The sequence below is a fragment of the Penaeus chinensis genome, chromosome 1 (genome assembly GCF_019202785.1).
Source record: "Penaeus chinensis breed Huanghai No. 1 chromosome 1, ASM1920278v2, whole genome shotgun sequence".
Lineage (NCBI taxonomy): Eukaryota > Metazoa > Arthropoda > Malacostraca > Decapoda > Penaeidae > Penaeus > Penaeus chinensis.
The window spans coordinates 6,329,092-6,346,591 of record NC_061819.1 but is presented as its reverse complement, the minus strand read 5'-3'; the positions used below and the strand labels follow the sequence as shown (position 1 = coordinate 6,346,591).

The 17,500-nt window shown below is 37.3% G+C and overlaps 1 protein-coding gene across 1 annotated transcript in view; it reads left to right on the top strand.

Annotated features, from left to right (window-relative positions):
* Positions 1–16,183, top strand: part of LOC125027606 (leucine-rich PPR motif-containing protein, mitochondrial-like) — a 16,499-nt gene extending 316 nt beyond the window's left edge. Inside the window, exons 2-25 of the mRNA XM_047616723.1 lie at positions 1,989–2,149; positions 2,510–2,632; positions 2,891–3,048; positions 3,221–3,330; positions 3,557–3,788; positions 4,075–4,266; positions 4,600–4,813; positions 5,273–5,491; positions 5,730–5,858; positions 6,714–6,859; positions 7,656–7,817; positions 8,020–8,160; positions 9,594–9,789; positions 9,943–10,156; positions 10,390–10,503; positions 11,022–11,139; positions 12,001–12,160; positions 12,310–12,580; positions 13,360–13,579; positions 13,784–13,982; positions 14,252–14,355; positions 14,541–14,721; positions 15,073–15,224; positions 15,574–16,183. Coding sequence (XP_047472679.1) covers positions 1,989–2,149; positions 2,510–2,632; positions 2,891–3,048; positions 3,221–3,330; positions 3,557–3,788; positions 4,075–4,266; positions 4,600–4,813; positions 5,273–5,491; positions 5,730–5,858; positions 6,714–6,859; positions 7,656–7,817; positions 8,020–8,160; positions 9,594–9,789; positions 9,943–10,156; positions 10,390–10,503; positions 11,022–11,139; positions 12,001–12,160; positions 12,310–12,580; positions 13,360–13,579; positions 13,784–13,982; positions 14,252–14,355; positions 14,541–14,721; positions 15,073–15,224; positions 15,574–15,639 — 3,982 coding nt within the window. The 3' untranslated portion in view covers positions 15,640–16,183. The remainder of the gene's footprint in view (positions 1–1,988; positions 2,150–2,509; positions 2,633–2,890; positions 3,049–3,220; positions 3,331–3,556; positions 3,789–4,074; positions 4,267–4,599; positions 4,814–5,272; positions 5,492–5,729; positions 5,859–6,713; positions 6,860–7,655; positions 7,818–8,019; positions 8,161–9,593; positions 9,790–9,942; positions 10,157–10,389; positions 10,504–11,021; positions 11,140–12,000; positions 12,161–12,309; positions 12,581–13,359; positions 13,580–13,783; positions 13,983–14,251; positions 14,356–14,540; positions 14,722–15,072; positions 15,225–15,573) is intronic.
* Positions 16,184–17,500: the final 1,317 nt, after the last annotated feature.

The window sequence follows — 17,500 nt, the reverse complement described above, 5'->3', positions numbered from 1 at the left end:
TTCCATTTTGTTCTGTTAGAGATTGAGATTTGTTTTCATACTTTATACAGTTTTTCAAACCGGTATATGTATGCTGTCTTGAGAGATGTTGATACACATTCGTATTGTGGATTAGGAACCTCAGAAATAGGTATTTGTTGCCAAGAGCGACGCACTCTCCAGCGACGAAGCCCCAAAATCAGGCAATCATGCAAACCGAAAATTCTAAACCTAACCAATCCTACCTTCTATTTCTTCCCCTTACAAGGCGCAAGACCCCTGTAACCCCCCTTTAGTAAGCACTTTGTACCACCTTTTAAAAAACGTGACATTAAGAATTCTGGTTAAGGGTGTTTTGTACTTGGTCTCTGAATGGTGACATGCAGAGCCTATTTTCGTAATTTCATGGTAAATAGGAGGTCGCTGCAGCTGTACCTGTGTTGTTTATTACTCTATTCCTTATACACTATAAGGTGGCAGTGTGGATTTCCCTGTCTCTGTGCAGCACTCATGGTAACATTAACCAGAGTGGTCTCTTAAATAGTAGTCTCATCCAGCGTTGAACAGTTATAGTGACAGTCTTGCTGGTAATGCTGTTGAGAGTGACAAACAGAGATAGAGGGAAATGAACACTGTCTTCTTATAGAGCCAGAAAAATAGTGTGTTAAATAACACAGGTACAGCTGTAGCAGCCTCAGATTTACCACAAAACGACGAAATATCTGCTGCATATCACCACTCGGAGACAACACCCTTAGACAGCCAGATTTCTTAATGTCACATTTTCTGTAAGGTGGCACAGAGTGTTAATAAAGGGGGTACAGGGAGGGCTTGCCTTCCTGTATAGGGAATAAACAGAAGGTAGGAAGGGTTAGGTTTGGATTTTGGGTTGGCATGATTCTTTGGTTTAGGAACTTCTCTGGAGGGTGTGTCACTCTCAGTAAAAAATACCCTTGCCCCTAGTGTAAAGTTTGGCTAGAAACTTTATAATGAGCAATTCAAGCCTCACCAACTTGCATATATCAGTTGGATAACTGTCCAAAACAGGCTTGCATTGAACAGAAGAAAAAAACAGGTATTGGTTTGAAGGACCACCCACAATAACACTAATAGCTATGAAAAAGGAAAGCCATCCTTCTCACAGCACAAATTTATGGTTGATAGTTGAAATACAATCTGCCCAAATTGAAAGTATACAGGCTGACAAACCAACTTAAAAAAAAAAAAAAAACACAAGCATTCACCCAATCTTTCAGTAAAGTCTACGGACATTCACACTACCAAAAGATTCTCCCCATATTCTAGTGGATATATCCTACTGTGTACCCCACCTGCCCCCCTAATCATTTTCACCTGTGCATAGTAATACTACTTGACGGGTCACAGTACTGAGTTATGTGGTCAGAATAGTATTTATCCCCAGAATGTAAACATGATGAGTGACATAGAAAAAAATTAGTTGATCTGAATTCCCTGTTATGTATTTCTTTAATTTTGGTTTGCACAGTAAATGCCATAGATGAAATGTGTTTCAGTTTTTGTCAAGTTAACTACTCCATACACAGTTTGGCACGGAAACCTTAGTTTCATCCACAAAAACTATGCCAAGATAAATAAAGCTAATAATGATGGCAAAAATCATGTAAGGTGTAAGGGTATTAGTATATTAGGTTACTATTCATGTATAACACTCATGGTTTTCCAGAAAGAAAAGAGAAAGTAAAATTTAGGAAGTAATTTTCACATACTAAAAATTTATTCAATAATTTTTTACTTTCTTTGTATATATAGACTACTGTTCTTCTCTTATTCTTGACATTGTATATGATTATTTTATGACAGTGGTACCTTCTGATGTGTGAAAAATTGCAGGGAATAACTCATGAATAAACAGACAAAAGATGGTGCCTGAAACAAAAATAGTGATAAATCAGCCTGTCATCTGCTTCATAACATGATTGATGAAACTCTCCCTAGAATGATTGTAATATTTGACTTTTTTTTTTTAGATCCTTTGCCACCCAGAAGCCTCTTGAAAATGCCACTGCAGGACAAGCTGCCACACCTGGTTTGGACAAAGCACTGTACCGTATTGACACAGATATTAGGAGAACAGGACGCATTTCCAAGAAAGACATCGAGGAAATATATGGAGAAATGAAATCCCTTAGTAAGTTATCTTTTTTCTGAATTTTAATTGTTATTGAATATAGTTTGTAACAGAATACTATATTTTAAACTCTACTTTCAGCACCATAAATTATAATTTTGATAAAGTAAAGAACACAATTGCAAAGATATGAAAAGAACTAAATTAACAGTAAGAGAAAATACAGTTATAATATGAGCAAGGAACAATAGATGAGTGAACAAAAGTTTTTCATTCATTAACCAGAGATTTTAAAGGAATATATGTATCATTGCAGTGAACATATAACAGTATTTGTATAGCTACATTGTAGAAGATATAGCAGCAGAAATGCAGAAAAATGCTTTCTATCCCTCATTGATGAAATTGTTCAATCCACAGGGTGTGCAACAAGTACACAAAGTTTACTCCTGATCCGATGCTGTGGCAGTCTTGTACCCGAGGAGTTGCCTGAAGTGCGAACCAAGTTAGTGCAAGACATCTGGGGAACACTTCACCAGCTTGGTAAGTCAGTTTTTTTTTCCCTGTCTGATTACAGTCATTATAAATATTATAAGTTTGTTATGTCAGTTATAGATTTTCATAGCATAGATATAAACATTGTGATGACATATCCTTATAGGAGATCCTTATAGCTTTCCAGGAATGATAGTCTCAACTGTAGTGCTTCAGTGTTGTATATTTACAAGATAACCCTTGATAGAGCTGCATAGTGCAGAGTTTTTCTTAAGAATAACATTAAATAATTTATATATTCTACAGGCCTCCCACTAGACATCAGCCACTACAATGCTCTTCTTCGGGTGTACTTGGAGAATGAGCACAAGTTTTCTCCAACAGAATTTCTTTCCATGCTTGAGCAGAATGGTATTGAACCAAACAGAGTAACATATCAGCGCCTCATATCAAGATACTGTCAGGTGAATATTTTTCATTAAAAGTTATATTGGTGATATAACCATGAATTATAGTGTTGGTTACAACAGTAATCAGTATTATAGTTAAAAGTGATGAGGATCATGTTTGATATACCCATTTTCAGAAAGGAGATACAGTTATTCACAAATAACAGTGAGAATTTCTCTATTACAGGAAGGGGACATTGATGGTGCTAGCAAGATCCTTGAATTTATGAAAGAAAAAGAGTTGCCAGTGAGTGAGAGTGTTTTCAATGCTCTAATTATGGGACATTCCAGAGCCAAGTAAGAAAATTTTCTTCACCAGTTCATTAGAGAATGAAGTATATTCTGAATAGTACTACTCTTTAAACTATGGATAAAGAATAATGTGTTATTTAAATATTTATATGTAATGAATAGTAGTGCTCAGAGTTGCAGTCTTTTTTTCTCTCATTGTATATTGATGTTAAGCAGACATTTTGAGAGTCAAAGACTTGACCTTATCCCCTTTATTATCTTCTATCTTCAGTGATATAGACAGTGCCCGAGGTGTTTTGGGTGTGATGCAAGGGGCTGGTCTAGAGCCCAGCTCAGAGACTTACACAGTGCTCCTAGTGGGCTTAGCAGAGCATGGGGACATGGAAGGGATCAAGGCCACGCTGGCAGAGTGCGGAGCAGCTGACATTGTCCTTCATGACAGAGAGCTTATGGAGGTTATTTATGCACTGGCAGTAAAGGGTCATGATGCATATGTGACAGAGGTGTGTTATATATTTCTTTCTTTCTTTCTTGGGGGGGGGGGGTAAATTTGGAGACATTGATAAAAAGATTTGTATGTAGACTTTATACATGTGCAGATATTGATAAATAGTTTTAGATTTATATATAAGTTTATAAATTTTGATGCAAATATATATAGGTAAACATTTAGATGTACAGTTATATATATTATCATTATGAATCTTGTTGGTATTCACATGCTCATTTACACTTTTCTTGAGGTAAAACCTGTAGCATTCTTACTACAATTGTCTGGTGAAATTTCAGATGACAGAGAAGCTGCAGAAGTTGTCTGGTTACCAGCAGGACACAATGAACCTGATTTACAGATTGCTGAATGGGGGATGCGATAAGGCTGCTTATGAGATGTTCCGTACTATGAATGTACCTCAGAATGAAGAGGGAGAAATGGCTCCAGTTGGCACATTCTTCATCAAACATCTTGTGAAATCTAATATGGTAAAAACTTTGTGACATATAGTAGAGGATAGATTAAATTATTTTTTTTATGTACAGCTGTGTAAAGATGCAAAATATCTCTGGCTTAATATTGAGTGAGTGATTAAAATGTCATGTCATGATTGTTTATGATGATTATTGATTAGATATAGATTTGTTTTATTGTTTTTATTGTTTTTATTATTATTATTATTTTTTTTTTTTTTTTAATTATTTCCTCTCCATTCTAGTTGTTAGTAATGTTTGCCAATTCTGTAACCATACAGCATATCAGTTATGATAGATAACAATAGACTGCAATCATGAGTTGATTCTTTTCATGCATATTTCCAGCCTGTTTCCAAAGTTGTGAGTTACTGCCAAGAGTTCAAGAAGGAAGGGCTGAACATGTATGCCCTGGAAAGAGCTCTCGAAGCTACCCTGAACAATGGGAAGCCCGATGCAGCACTTGCCCTGATGAGGGTAATGAGGGAGGATGGGTCACCCATAAGGACACATTACTTCTGGCCCATCATTGTGCATTACAGCAAACTCAAGCAGAAAGACAGTGAGTTTGAATGTATTTGTGCCCTTTTCTTTCTTTCTTCTCTTTCTCATTATATACTTTTAACCCTTTGGCACCAGGTAATGGAACAATCCACTTAGTCACCAAATGGGCAGTTTGGTGATATTGGGATTATTGTGATCATATTGTCAGTAATAATAGTAGTAGGAAATAAAAGATGAATAAAAAATCTGAAAATCAAGAAAATGGTAACTAAGGTCTTGTAGAGCCATTTATGTGTAAGCAACATTAACTAAAATCACATTAGATATGACATGTATTTTTGCCATTAGTGGATTAATTTGTTATTTCTTTTTCTTTTAAACTTCCCTTAACCTAAGTATTTGTCTTGCATTTCTGCCTAACAATTATATCAATCCCATGATTTAACTAATAACTATACTGGTAATATAAAATGTGGTTATTCATGTTCATATTATTAGTACCATTATTTTTTTCCAGTGATTTACAACACCGTGAAGGAGATGATCTCACTAGAGGTGCCCTTAACCTTAGAAACTTTCAAGGACTATGTGATTCCTGGAGCCATTGAGAAGGAAATCGACCATGAGGCTCTGATCTCTGCCCTAAAGGACTGTGGCATGTCTGTCCCAGCCATCATCAACAGCTGCATTGCTTACCACCTTGACAGTAATGATATAGTGGCAGCTGCTGATTTGTGTGAGTACCTGCATGTAACTATTCTGTAGGGTGGAGAGGATTTGCTATTATTGTATGTGTATTATTATCAGTGTTATTGTTAATATTATTAAATGTTTTTTGAACCGCAGAACTAATTATTTGAGGTTTGAGTGCCTTTAGTAGCAAAAATATTATTTACATACTATTACAACATTAGAAAATCCTTAGCATTGGATCCATAAAAATCTCATATCTCTTTCTCTTTTTTATTATATAGTATCCAAATACAGATTAAGAATCACCCCAGTTTTACGTAGGGAGTTAGCGACTTCCTTTTGCAAGACTGAAGAAGCTGTTGCAGCTGCCAACGTCCTCGGCCAGATGGTCACTAACAACCAGGAAACAGGTAATAGCTCATCATTAATCCCTAAAGACCACAATTTCTTGTCCTAGCTTGCCCAGATCACAAAAAACACAAAATATTCACATTTCAGCCAAGGAAATTTTCACTTAACCCAATGGCGTCTGGTATAAAAAATTAAAAAAAACTCTACGCTCTGGCGAACGGCGGCAGCGCGACGACTCTGAGCGCGTGAATTCGGTACATCAAGCCGAATCATTGCCTCGGGGCGTTTTGGCGCGGCGCCGCTGCGGACAGCCGCACGCCTCAAATCGGGCGTATTGTTATGACGGCGATAGCCATGACCCGTCGCCATTGGGTTAAGTGTGTTTTTAGTTCACAGATTTACACACCAGAAAATGTCTGTCACATAGCTGTTTGATAGTGAAGCATCAAATGGAAAAAAAGTTACCAAAGTCTTAGAAAATAGAGTGAAAGAGAGAGAGTAGGGGACTATAGGAAATGGAGGTGGGAGTTGAAATAAAGAGTTATTTCATAATTGTTTCATCGATCCACTGGTTAAAAGAGGCATCATGAGATGCTTTTATGATGAAGATAAAGGGGTGTACTTAGAAGAAACTTGTCAGTGAAAACAAACCTAATAAAGGAGCCTATTAAAACTATCCAATGAAAAATATTTATGCATATATAGGTAAAAGACAAAAGACAAAAAAAACACAAAAAAAACAGGAGACAGCTTTATGATATATATATATATATATATATATATATATATATATATATATATATATATATATAAATTATAACAGGAGACAGCTATATGATCTATATATTACAATTAATTATTTATTTTTATGTTCAGTTTTTGGCAGCAGTTTTAGCCGTTCATATTTTCAACAGCTGGAGAAGCAGACGTTGAAGGAGATTCTGCGGAAAGCAAACCCAGGGCCAGGGAACATCAGGATATTGCTGGGATGTTCCTTTTTGATGTTATGTTCTTATCCCGGAACACCCAGGTGGTTGAAAGATTGGAGAAATTGCTCCAAGTAAGTTCAGACTCTCACTATGTTAGGGTTCCAAGTTTATATATTTAGAGGTATAGATAAAGGAATAGATGCAAGTGACCATGTTTCTTTGTGTTGTATAAGTTTCAACTAAAAAATAAATAACTCAAAACACTGTAATGTAGACAACATTCAACCCCAGATCTCTTTTATTTGAATATTTATTATGTATATTGTATCATATATACTAGTTTATTTGGCTTAGTTCACCTGTATAAGGTCATGAAATTTCCTTTCACAAATGTTATAAGCCTGGTTGAGATGCCAATTGCACATATTTTTTTTTTAGTACCAGTGTTTGCTTTTCTAATGCAAACAAGATTCTGTTTGCAGTGCGGAAATTGTTCTTTATTATTTCTTTACTAAAATTCAAGGTTTACATTGACTTCAACTAGAAGATTCCCTTAATGTCTCTGAACAACAGCTTTATATAGTCCTTAAAGGGTAAATCAAATTTTTGAATCGAGACAATTGATACATTTTGCTGTAATACTGATAGTAATACTGTATTCTTGTTTTAACCATATTTAACCCAATGGCGCCGGGTATAGAAAATTTTAAAAAACTCTACGCTCTGGGGAACGGCGGCAGCGCGCCGACTCTGAGCGCGTGAATTCGGTACATCAAGCCGAATCATTGCCTCGGGGCATTTTGGCGCGGCGCCGCTGCGGACAGCCGCACGCCTCAAATCGGGCGTATTGTTATGACGGCGATAGCCATGACCCGTCGCCATTGGGTTAGTAAAAGCATTCTCAGCATTTTCTTTTCGATCTGGCAGGCTATGGAAAACAGGGGTATAAGCATCAGCAGTACCTGTGCTTCAGACATCCAAGCTCGTCTTGGTGAAAATGCAACCAGCTCTATCACTAGTCTATTAGAACGACTCTCATCAGGAGAACTTACACTCCAGCCACTTTCAAGAGAAAGCCAAGGTCCTTTGGTAGGTTCTTTGTGATGGTGTTGACCAGGAAATGTAAATGTTGTGAAGTTAGCTAAAACTATCCCACTGTTATAGCAGATAAACTGAATCTCTACACCTAACTTCACAATTTTTCTTTTTGGTTTATCATATTCTTTCATGATTGTGAAATATATTCAAGAAAACTGACTGAATCTCTACATATCTGAAATTTCTTCAACAGAATACACAGAGCGTAACAGAATTGGAACGCCGCTTGACTGAAATGCAGATCAAAAACTTGCCAGGGACCCCAATACTTAGCCAGCTGCTGATCTCATATGCACGTAATAAGAATGTGGAAAAGGCAGAGGAAATGAAGAGGGTAAGAACAGAAATGTAGTGCAGATAGTGCAGCACAAACATGATTTATATATGCATGTGTTCCATTTTTTTTTTTTTTTTTTTTTTTTTTATTATTATTATTTTTTTTTAAGTTAGAAGAATAGAGAACTGCAAGATAAATAAATAAGTAAATAGAAAAAAAAAAGAAAACTTGGATTCATATTTATGTATACACATGAATTTAAGAATTAATGGGAATATTTGATTAACAGGTGGTGGTTGATGTACCCTCATATTTTGTCAATATTTTCCTGTAAACACAGCTCCAATAGAATAATCTGTTCCAAATACCAAATGCCAAATGCTGAATTGAGTCACTCAGGTTGAATGATGACATGAATGGGTTGATAGGAGCACCAAAGGGTCAGCACAGGCTTGCACCAGGCTTAAAAGTATGGTCGTATGAGCATTAATCCCTGACAGATCCTTGATAATGTGCATGCTCTCCAAAGATATCAATTTTACTTCACAAATTTCACTTTGTGTTGATTAGTTTTCAGTGTACAGCTTTGCCATTTAGAAGAATACTCTGGCTTGAATATAAGATAATCCATCATATTTACTGTATGAAATGCATTACTAATTGTACATTAGTTTTGTATTTTCTTAAAAGACCATGTGCAACTACATTATTTATCATATCAATCATTTTTCTAGAAAAGTGTGCTACATATGTAGTTGTGATAATCAAATTCTTTGTATCATCACTTGCATTATGTTGTTTCATTAAAGATCTTTAAATATAGACTTGTATGCAGGTCAAACTTTTTAATTTGTAAAGATCATTAACATGTAATATCAACAGGTGGTCTTTATCAAATGTTTGATTTGAAGTTTTATTCAAGTTATACCAATAGCGCATGCTAATAAAGTGTGTTTATCACTGTGTGACCAGTATTCACATGGAATTAGTGAGTTTTGCACATCTTGGAATTGTAATGTGCTCGAAATTTCCCAGTGTGACCACGCCTTTACAGAACTTTCATCCTTTGTTGGTCAAAAGACAACATGGTCATTGTGTACACTCACCATAAGTAATCCATTGCCAATAACACTTGCTCACATCATGTACTGCCCATTCAGTGGTGAAAGTAGGAACATTGAACAGTCACTGACTAACGGCAGTCAATAATGTAACCAATCAGAGGTGGCATAATGTTATGTGTACAGCCTGTATAGTGTCAACACCACCAATGTGCCAAATTCTTTTAGACAATGCTAAACTTAGGTCCATGTTAACATAGGGGTTAACTTTCAAGATATGAATGATAGCAGTTTCCAGTAGTGGGGTAGGTGATAGTAAAGGGATGAGTGTATGCATGTATGTATATACATACATAAAGATACATATGATGATGATACTAATAATAGTGATAATTGTTATTATAATGTTCTTTTCATTTTTCAACCCAGAAACTTGAGGCAGAGGAGTTCATCCTTGGTATAGGCCAGTCAGTCCTCCTCATCGACATGTATGTAAGTGCAGGCAGGCTGGATGATGCCCTGAGAGAGCTAGGAGAGATGCAGAAGAGAAACCCTGATGTGAAGCTGACACCCTTAAAAGTGATGAAGATGGCACAGTTGATGCTCACAGAAGGGAAAACTGATGGTGAGATTTATATATATATATATCTGTGATGAATTTAATTGGTTGCTTAAAGTGTTCTGTAAGTTTGGGGATATAAGTGACCACACCCCTTGTACAGCCTACACTATATATAAACTGAATAAAATACACAATTGACCACACACATTTTTCTAGATGCCATAAAGCTGATAGGGGACCATGCTCCTGAAGATGTGGACAAGAGTCAGGACCTGGCTGTCAGTAATTCCTGCTGGCGAATGGTCAATATTGTGGCAGAAAAGGGCGACCTCTCATCAGTCAAACGCCTCTTGGATGTTGTGCTTGATAAACAGATTGTTGATCCAACTTCTACTATCCTTGGACCTCTTATAAAGGCACATCTTGTGAAGTAAGTGAATTTTGTGCACTTAATGTCTTGGAGGATGTTCAAAGTAGTCTGTTAAAAGCACTAGTAGAATATTTGATGATGTACTTTGTGTAGCCTGCTGTATGTGGAAAAGTTCTGGCTTTGTTTATACAAGTTATGTTGTTGTTGTTGATGTTATTATTATTGTTATTGTTAGTGACACTGGGCAACTTTACTTGTTTAATTGATATTGATTTTCTCCCTTTTTTTTCCAGTGATGACTTAAGCGGAGCTATGGAAGAGTTTGAAAGAATTTGTAAAGAATACAAAGTAACACCATGGAAACATGAACTCACACAGCGATGCATTAAGCTAGAGGACACTGAAAAGTAAGTACTCAGATTTAGAATTATGTTCTAAAAATGTTCTTATCCAATTCACTGTTATGAGTAAGATTGGTATCACTCCCTGGGAAGTGAGGTTTTGGACATTGGTTAAAAAAATCAAATCCATCCCATGGATTGTATGAAGATACTCTGTTTAACAAAGTGTACTTAGATTGTCTGCCTTTTATTTTTATTTTTCCCTCCTCCTTTCACATTCTCCCTCTTGATTAATTTTATTTCTTTTATTATTATTATTATTATTTTATTATCATTATTATTATTATTTTATTATTATTATTATTATTATTATTGTTACTGTTATTATTATTGCTGCTGTTCACTTGCTGCTTTAATATTTTTTTCTGTTTGTGTTATTCTTCAGTGTGGCTTTTGTAGTTTTTTTCTTTCTGTTCCTTTTTTTTCTTCTTTAGCTTTTCTTCTTATTTATCTTCTTCTCCCAGTTATGTTTGATTTAAACAAGCTTGACACACAAAAACTAAAGACTGACCTTTACCTTGCAGGCTTCAAAAGATAATGGACCTCAGCATTGAAGTCCATGGTGAGATGAACAGCTTGTACGACCTGGTGTTTGGGTTCATAGAGTGTGGCAGGATAAGGCAAGCCAAGAAGATCCTGGAGGTAAGGGCTTTAAGTTATGTAGGGGGGGGGGGGGGGGCTGTGATTTATGGAAAAAATGGGATCATGGTGATTCTCTCTTTCTTTCTTTCTTTCATTCTCTCTTTCTTTCTTTCATTCTTTTTCTCTCGTTATTTCTTTCATTCTTTCTCTCTTTCTTTCTTTCATTCTTTCTCTTTCTTTATTTCTTTCATTCTCTCTCCCCCTCCCCCTCCCCCTCCCCCCTCCCCCTCCCCCTCTCCCTCTCCCTCTCCCTCTCCCTCTCCCTCTCCCTCTCCCTCTAACCCTCTCCCTCTCCCTCTCTCCCTCTCCCTCTCCCTCTCCCTCTCCCTCTCCCTCTCCCTCTCTCCCTCTCCCTCTCCCTCTCCCTCTCCCTCTCCCTCTCTCCCTCTCTCCCTCTTTCCCTCTTTCCCTCTTTCCCTCTTTCCCTCCCTCTCTCTCTCTCTCTCTCTCTCTCTCTCTCTCTCTCTCTCTCTCTCTCTCTCTCTCTCTCTCTCTCTCTCTCTCTCTCTCTCACTCTCTCTCTCTCTCTCTCTCACTCTCTCACTCTCTCACTCTCTCACTCTCTCACTCTCTCACTCTCACTCTCACTCTCACTCTCTCTCTCTCTCTCTCTCTCTCTCTCTCTCTCTCTCTCTCTCTCTCTCTCTCTCTCTCTCTCTCCCTCTCTCCCTCTCTCCCTCTCTCTCCCTCCCTCTCTCCCTCCCTCTCTCTCCCTCCCTCTCTTCTTCTCCCTCTTCCCTTCCCTCTTCCCCTCCCCCTCTTCTATCTCTTTCTCTCTAACCAGTTGACTCTGTCTAATTATTTGATATTGAAAACTGCAATGATGCTGTTTTATGAAAGAAATGTTTGCAACCTTTTCAGACTCCAGGATTGCGCGCCCGTCATACCAAGCTTGAACAGCGCTGCAAGAGGTACTTAGAGGAAGGAAAGATAACAGAACTGGAGAACCTCGTGGCTGTTACTCGGGACATCTTTGATGTTGATAGAAATATGATGTACATGTATCTCCTTCAAGCCTATGGTGAGTGAAATTTAACACCCAAGTAGAGTTTTTTTTTTTTTTTTTTTTTTTTTTTTTAAGTTTTCTTCACCTGTCATCAAGGGGTTAAAGATCATATTATCTGCATATATTCTATGTATGATGTATGTTACTTCTCATTGGCAAAACAGAGAAGCAGAAGGACTGTGACAAGGCCCTGGGCATTTGGACATCAATGCAAGAAGAAAGTATCGAACCAAATGATGCCTTCCTCCTGAGGCTTGGCAAGATGCTGAAGAAGCATGGACGAGAAGTACCGTTTGTTATGCCAGTCGAACAGATAGAGGTGTCCAGCCCATCAGAAGCTAAGGCTCCTTCCTCCACCCCATCTCAGCCGAAGTCAAGGTTCCGTGCAGCTCTGAAGGAGAAGGATTTAGCCACTGCCATGAACCTGAAAACAGAGTGAGTGTTAGATTTTTATCATGTTCGTTTTAGCCCCTTGGATCTGGGTGCTTCGCTGCCTGTACGTGGCCCAAAATATAGGCATTAGGCTTACTTGAGCGACCGCTCTGACAGGTGTGCGGGTTGTAGGCCAGAGGCAGTAAGCACTTGTATGCGTTGATGAGATATCATGCCTCTTTTTCACAGTGTTATTTTCTCTTTTTCTGCATAAGTCTTTTTAGTTTTTATTATATTTGCATTTGGTATGCTGTATCCAGATGGCAATAGACTGTTTCCCTTGCACAGACTCCATATCATCTCTCAAGGGAATCCATAACTCAGTGCAATGATGATAATAACAATAAGAAACATTTTGTTATTTGTGTATTTTTTTTAGTTTTTTGTTTTATTCAGTTTTCTGAATACAACCTGCACTGCTGGTCACAAAAGAGCAGGAATAAGATCCTGAGCATGTAAATAGCATCCTCCCTGGAGCAGGGTGTCTACCAGTCACCCAGCTCACAGATAGTATATTCCACACCTATATATCAATGGAAATAATACAAGAGCCCCTTTCTAATTATCCACTGAATTATTCCCATCACCCCGCCCTTCAGCCAAATTCTTATGACAGCAGGTTAACGTCACCCGCCACACAGCCAATTTTTTCCATAACGGCATGTTCTTATCATCCAGGCCATGGGGTTAAGCTTGTATATTGCATGATCTTAGACTCCTTTTCTTGACTTTATATTTCCTCTTTATTAAGTTTGTACTCATGAAGTTTATATTTCTTGTAGAATTGAATCGTCTGGAGGACAGTTGAATGTGCGTGAGAAGTCAGAACTGATAGAGACTCTGGTCCAGCAAAGTCAGATCACTGAAGCAACAAGGGTAACAAGGGATATGCTAGTGGCTGGCGCCCACCCCATTCCACGCATCTTCAAGTATCTCATCAATGAATTGGCTAAAGGTGGCGATGTGGAGAACTTGACCTTCTTTGGGAAGTACATAGCAGATGTAAGTTGGAGTTAATTTGTTTGTTTCTTATATGTAAAAAGATATTTGGTGTCACAGTTGTACTCTCCCTTTTTTTCTTTTATTTTATGCTTATAGAATTTATAGTTCCATTCTCATTAAGTAGACTTTACTTAAGACCCCTTATTTTCCACAAGAAAAATGAATCCAAGTTTCCACATATAGAACCACTTTATCTCATAACAGACAGTCAAGAAAAGTATCTCGTATGACAATCGACTCAGCAACGCATACCTGGCAAGTGGTCGTGCGAATGAATGCCTGGATCACTTGATCCATGAAATAGATACAGCTTCTGAGGCTGACATCCCACACCTCAAGCAGAAGTTTCCTAGAGGTGGCATTATAGGCTTCATGGAGAAGGAGCCTAGCAGCTTAGAGAAAGGTAACCTTGAGTTGTGTTGAAGTTCTTATGAGGTGTTTTGTGTGAGTGTGGGTGTGTACATATGTGCGCACTCACATTTTTACATCTTTCCTTTTTTGTCCCTCTCCTTATGCCATAATATTAGAATATATCTAAAAGGTAAATGTGAATATGCATATGCCAAGTCTTAAAACAGTATTTTAATAATGTAATACTGAAGTGCTGAAGATCAATTCCAAAATCATTATTTTTAAAAGTTATTAATAATAATATAATTATGAACATTCCAGTGAAGGTGCTGAGTGACAAGTATGCTGCACATGGCTTTGTGGGTCCTGCAAACAGTCTTTGGCAGCATCTCTTTTGTGAAGGCCGACATGAAGAGGCACAGGAGGTAAGCCTGTAAACATGCAATCCCCCTCCCAGTCACAAACACATACATAACAGGAAAATGTTTAAGATTGTTCAAAAAAGGCAATTGCCAGACTTTCCTTATTGCTTTTTTTCCAACATTTCCAAAGAATAAAAGACTGGTACATCATGTTGCTCCTCACTTAACTTTTTTTTATTTTCCAACAGATTTATAACAAATATCTTTCTGGGAAAAATGAACGCCTCATGTTCAAGAAAATACTGATGAAGTCTCGAGAGGACCACAATACAGCCTTGGTGGCTAAATTGAGTGAAACCTTAAATGCCAGAAAAGATACTCCTAGCATTGCTAAGGGATTGGTATACAGCTGCTGGATTGATATCCTTTGTAAGTAGTTTTCTCAAAGAAAATCCCTAGCTATATATCTCATTCTCTTTCTCTGCCTCTCCCTCTCCTACTGCTCTGTTTTCCTCCCTCACACACTCCTTGTTATTTCCTCAAGCTCACTTTGTCCCTTATACTTCCCCCATACTTTCCTCTCCCTCTCACCCTTTTTCCTTCCCCCTTCCCTCTTCCTTTTCCCTCTCTCTCCTCTTACCCCTCATCCCTTTGACTTTCCCAGTAATTTTTCTCTCCTTTGTCAAAAAAGATTACTATTTTCTCTTATTTCTGCCACATATTTAGACATTTATTTGCTAGTAAGAATTTTACTTTATTACTAATTAATTTTATGCCCAGGTAACACAAGCAAATATGACGAAGGCCTAGCAACGTTGGAGGAGAGCCTGAAGCACCTCTCACTGGCAGATTATAACACATCAGCTCTCAACAGACTAAAAGCAGGCGTGGAGATGTCTAACAAAACATTCCCTTATACTATCCCAGAAAAGGTAAATATATTATTTTAAATCGAATATCCCATGATATTGTCAATATTGTAATTTTATAGGTTTGATTATGTGGTTTTGATTTTTCAACTTATAAACTTTGGTTGCTTTTGGTAAAATTATTGTTTTTATGCTCTTTATTTTGGGTGATCATTGTAGATGCTTGTGTTTTGAAAACTAGTGGATCTTCCCACTTTTTCCTTTACAATATTTAGAGTTCAGAGTATTAACAGAGCAACCCAGAGATCGTACTTAATTACCAGAAAACTAAAATTAATGAGAGAACTTTGACCAACACTGTTGACAAAGAAGGTGTGTACTGCAGTACTTCTTAAATATCTTCTTTTTACAGACGAAGACAGACCGAAAGAATACAAAGAGCAGCAGCAGCAGTAGTAGCGATAGTGATTCAGATTAGATGCATAAGTTATTATTTTGAAAAAGAAATAGTGAGGTTAATGGAGTTGTTAAGTTGTTATATAATATGTAATATTGTATGTTATATGCCAGGTGTAACAGACCAGTGATTTGGATAATGTTTAAATTAAACCAAATATTTACAGTTATTTAATTGTCAAATATTTTTCCAAATGTAGATGATATATGAATTATCAGTATTTCCATATACCAAGTATGAATGATTCCCTCTTATTATGTAAATGTACATAAATGTGTAAAACAAAAAATAATTGCATCAACTCTTAAATGGCTGTATATATATAGACTGCTGCACAGGCAGGTTGAAGACAAGATCCCTTGGTGTATATTTAGCTATGCTCAAGTAAGCACAAGAATACCATTGCAAAAGAAACATTAAATGGTATGGCTCTGTTATGAAGAAGGCGAAGGTTCTCAATTAAAAATGGCGTGAGTTACAATAATAGAATGTGGCTGTATTCACTGGCCGTCTGGTTGTCTGTGTTTACTGTATTTGTATATTTATGTAAATAACTTTTTGATAATAGTTTTGTTTCCTTTTCCTGTAGAAAACTAAATATAATTTGCTTTAGGAGTAATATGGTGTCAAATTCGATCCACCGTTGGGGGGGGCAGGCTGAAATCTGCGGTTATTTTACTGGACATTTCTCTTTTGTAAATCATATTTGCCCCTTCATGATACCAGTACTTAATGCTGTTGAACTCGTGTTTAAGTTGACGTGCAATGTCGATCTATATTTCTTTGTCCTCGAGTTCTCACACACAAAAAAAATAATCATTCTTATTACTTATAGGAATTATTTTCACTGCTTTAGTAATTTTGTTACTGGCATCAATTTAACTAGTATGACACATCATAATATTAGTGTGAATGTTATTCCTGTTATTATTATTACAATCATCATAATTATCATTATCATCACCATTACATGAGTAATAGCAGTAAAAGTTATAGTGCTAATAATAATGAGGATGATGATGATAACAATGATAGTGATACTGATGACAATAATAATTTTATTATCATTATTATTATTATACCTATTAATATTAGTAGCGGTAGTGGTTTTACCAGTATTAACTATTATTTGCCATTGCTATTCCACTTCTACCATTATCATCACCATTAACGTTATTATTGTGACCATGATTAATTTTCACGACACAAGATCCTACACACCAGGCACCCGTTACCGTCCCTTGTTCCTTTTTTCGGAGCTGACAAAACAGAAAGAAACTTAAATTAAATTAGTAAAAATGGCTATCGAGGCGGAACCACGGAGACGCGTTGACTTATCATTCGCATTTTAGAAATACGCAAACAAGGGGGGAAAAAAAGACATGTAAAACAGCATGCAGTTTAACAAATTAGTAGTTTATTGGTTAAAAAAAAAAAAAAAAAATGCTTAAAACACGAACGGCTAGCTTGTTAGGCGATACTCGAGGACGGCGGAGCACTAACTTTTTCCTCTGATGGCGCCCTCGACTCACGCACAGCTATTTTTTTTTTTACTGCCCCCGCATGGACAGGTAAATGAATGGTATTTTTATCTCTATGGTATCATACAGTGGCGTGATGGCTCCAAATTGGCTGGGGGGGGGGGGGCCACTGATCGTTTTTTGGCGCCCCCCTCCCCTCCAAAAGAACTATGCCTTAGGTTAATCTCTAGGGACGCAGCTATGCCGAGTTATCATCTTTTTTACATTTTGTTTTGGAAGGCTTTTGGCGCCCCTTGACTCCTGGTCGCTGTGGGGGCCCGTACCCCCCCCCCCCCCCCGGCCACCACGCCACATGTATCATATACAAAATGTAATGCAGTAGTATTATGCATGGATATATT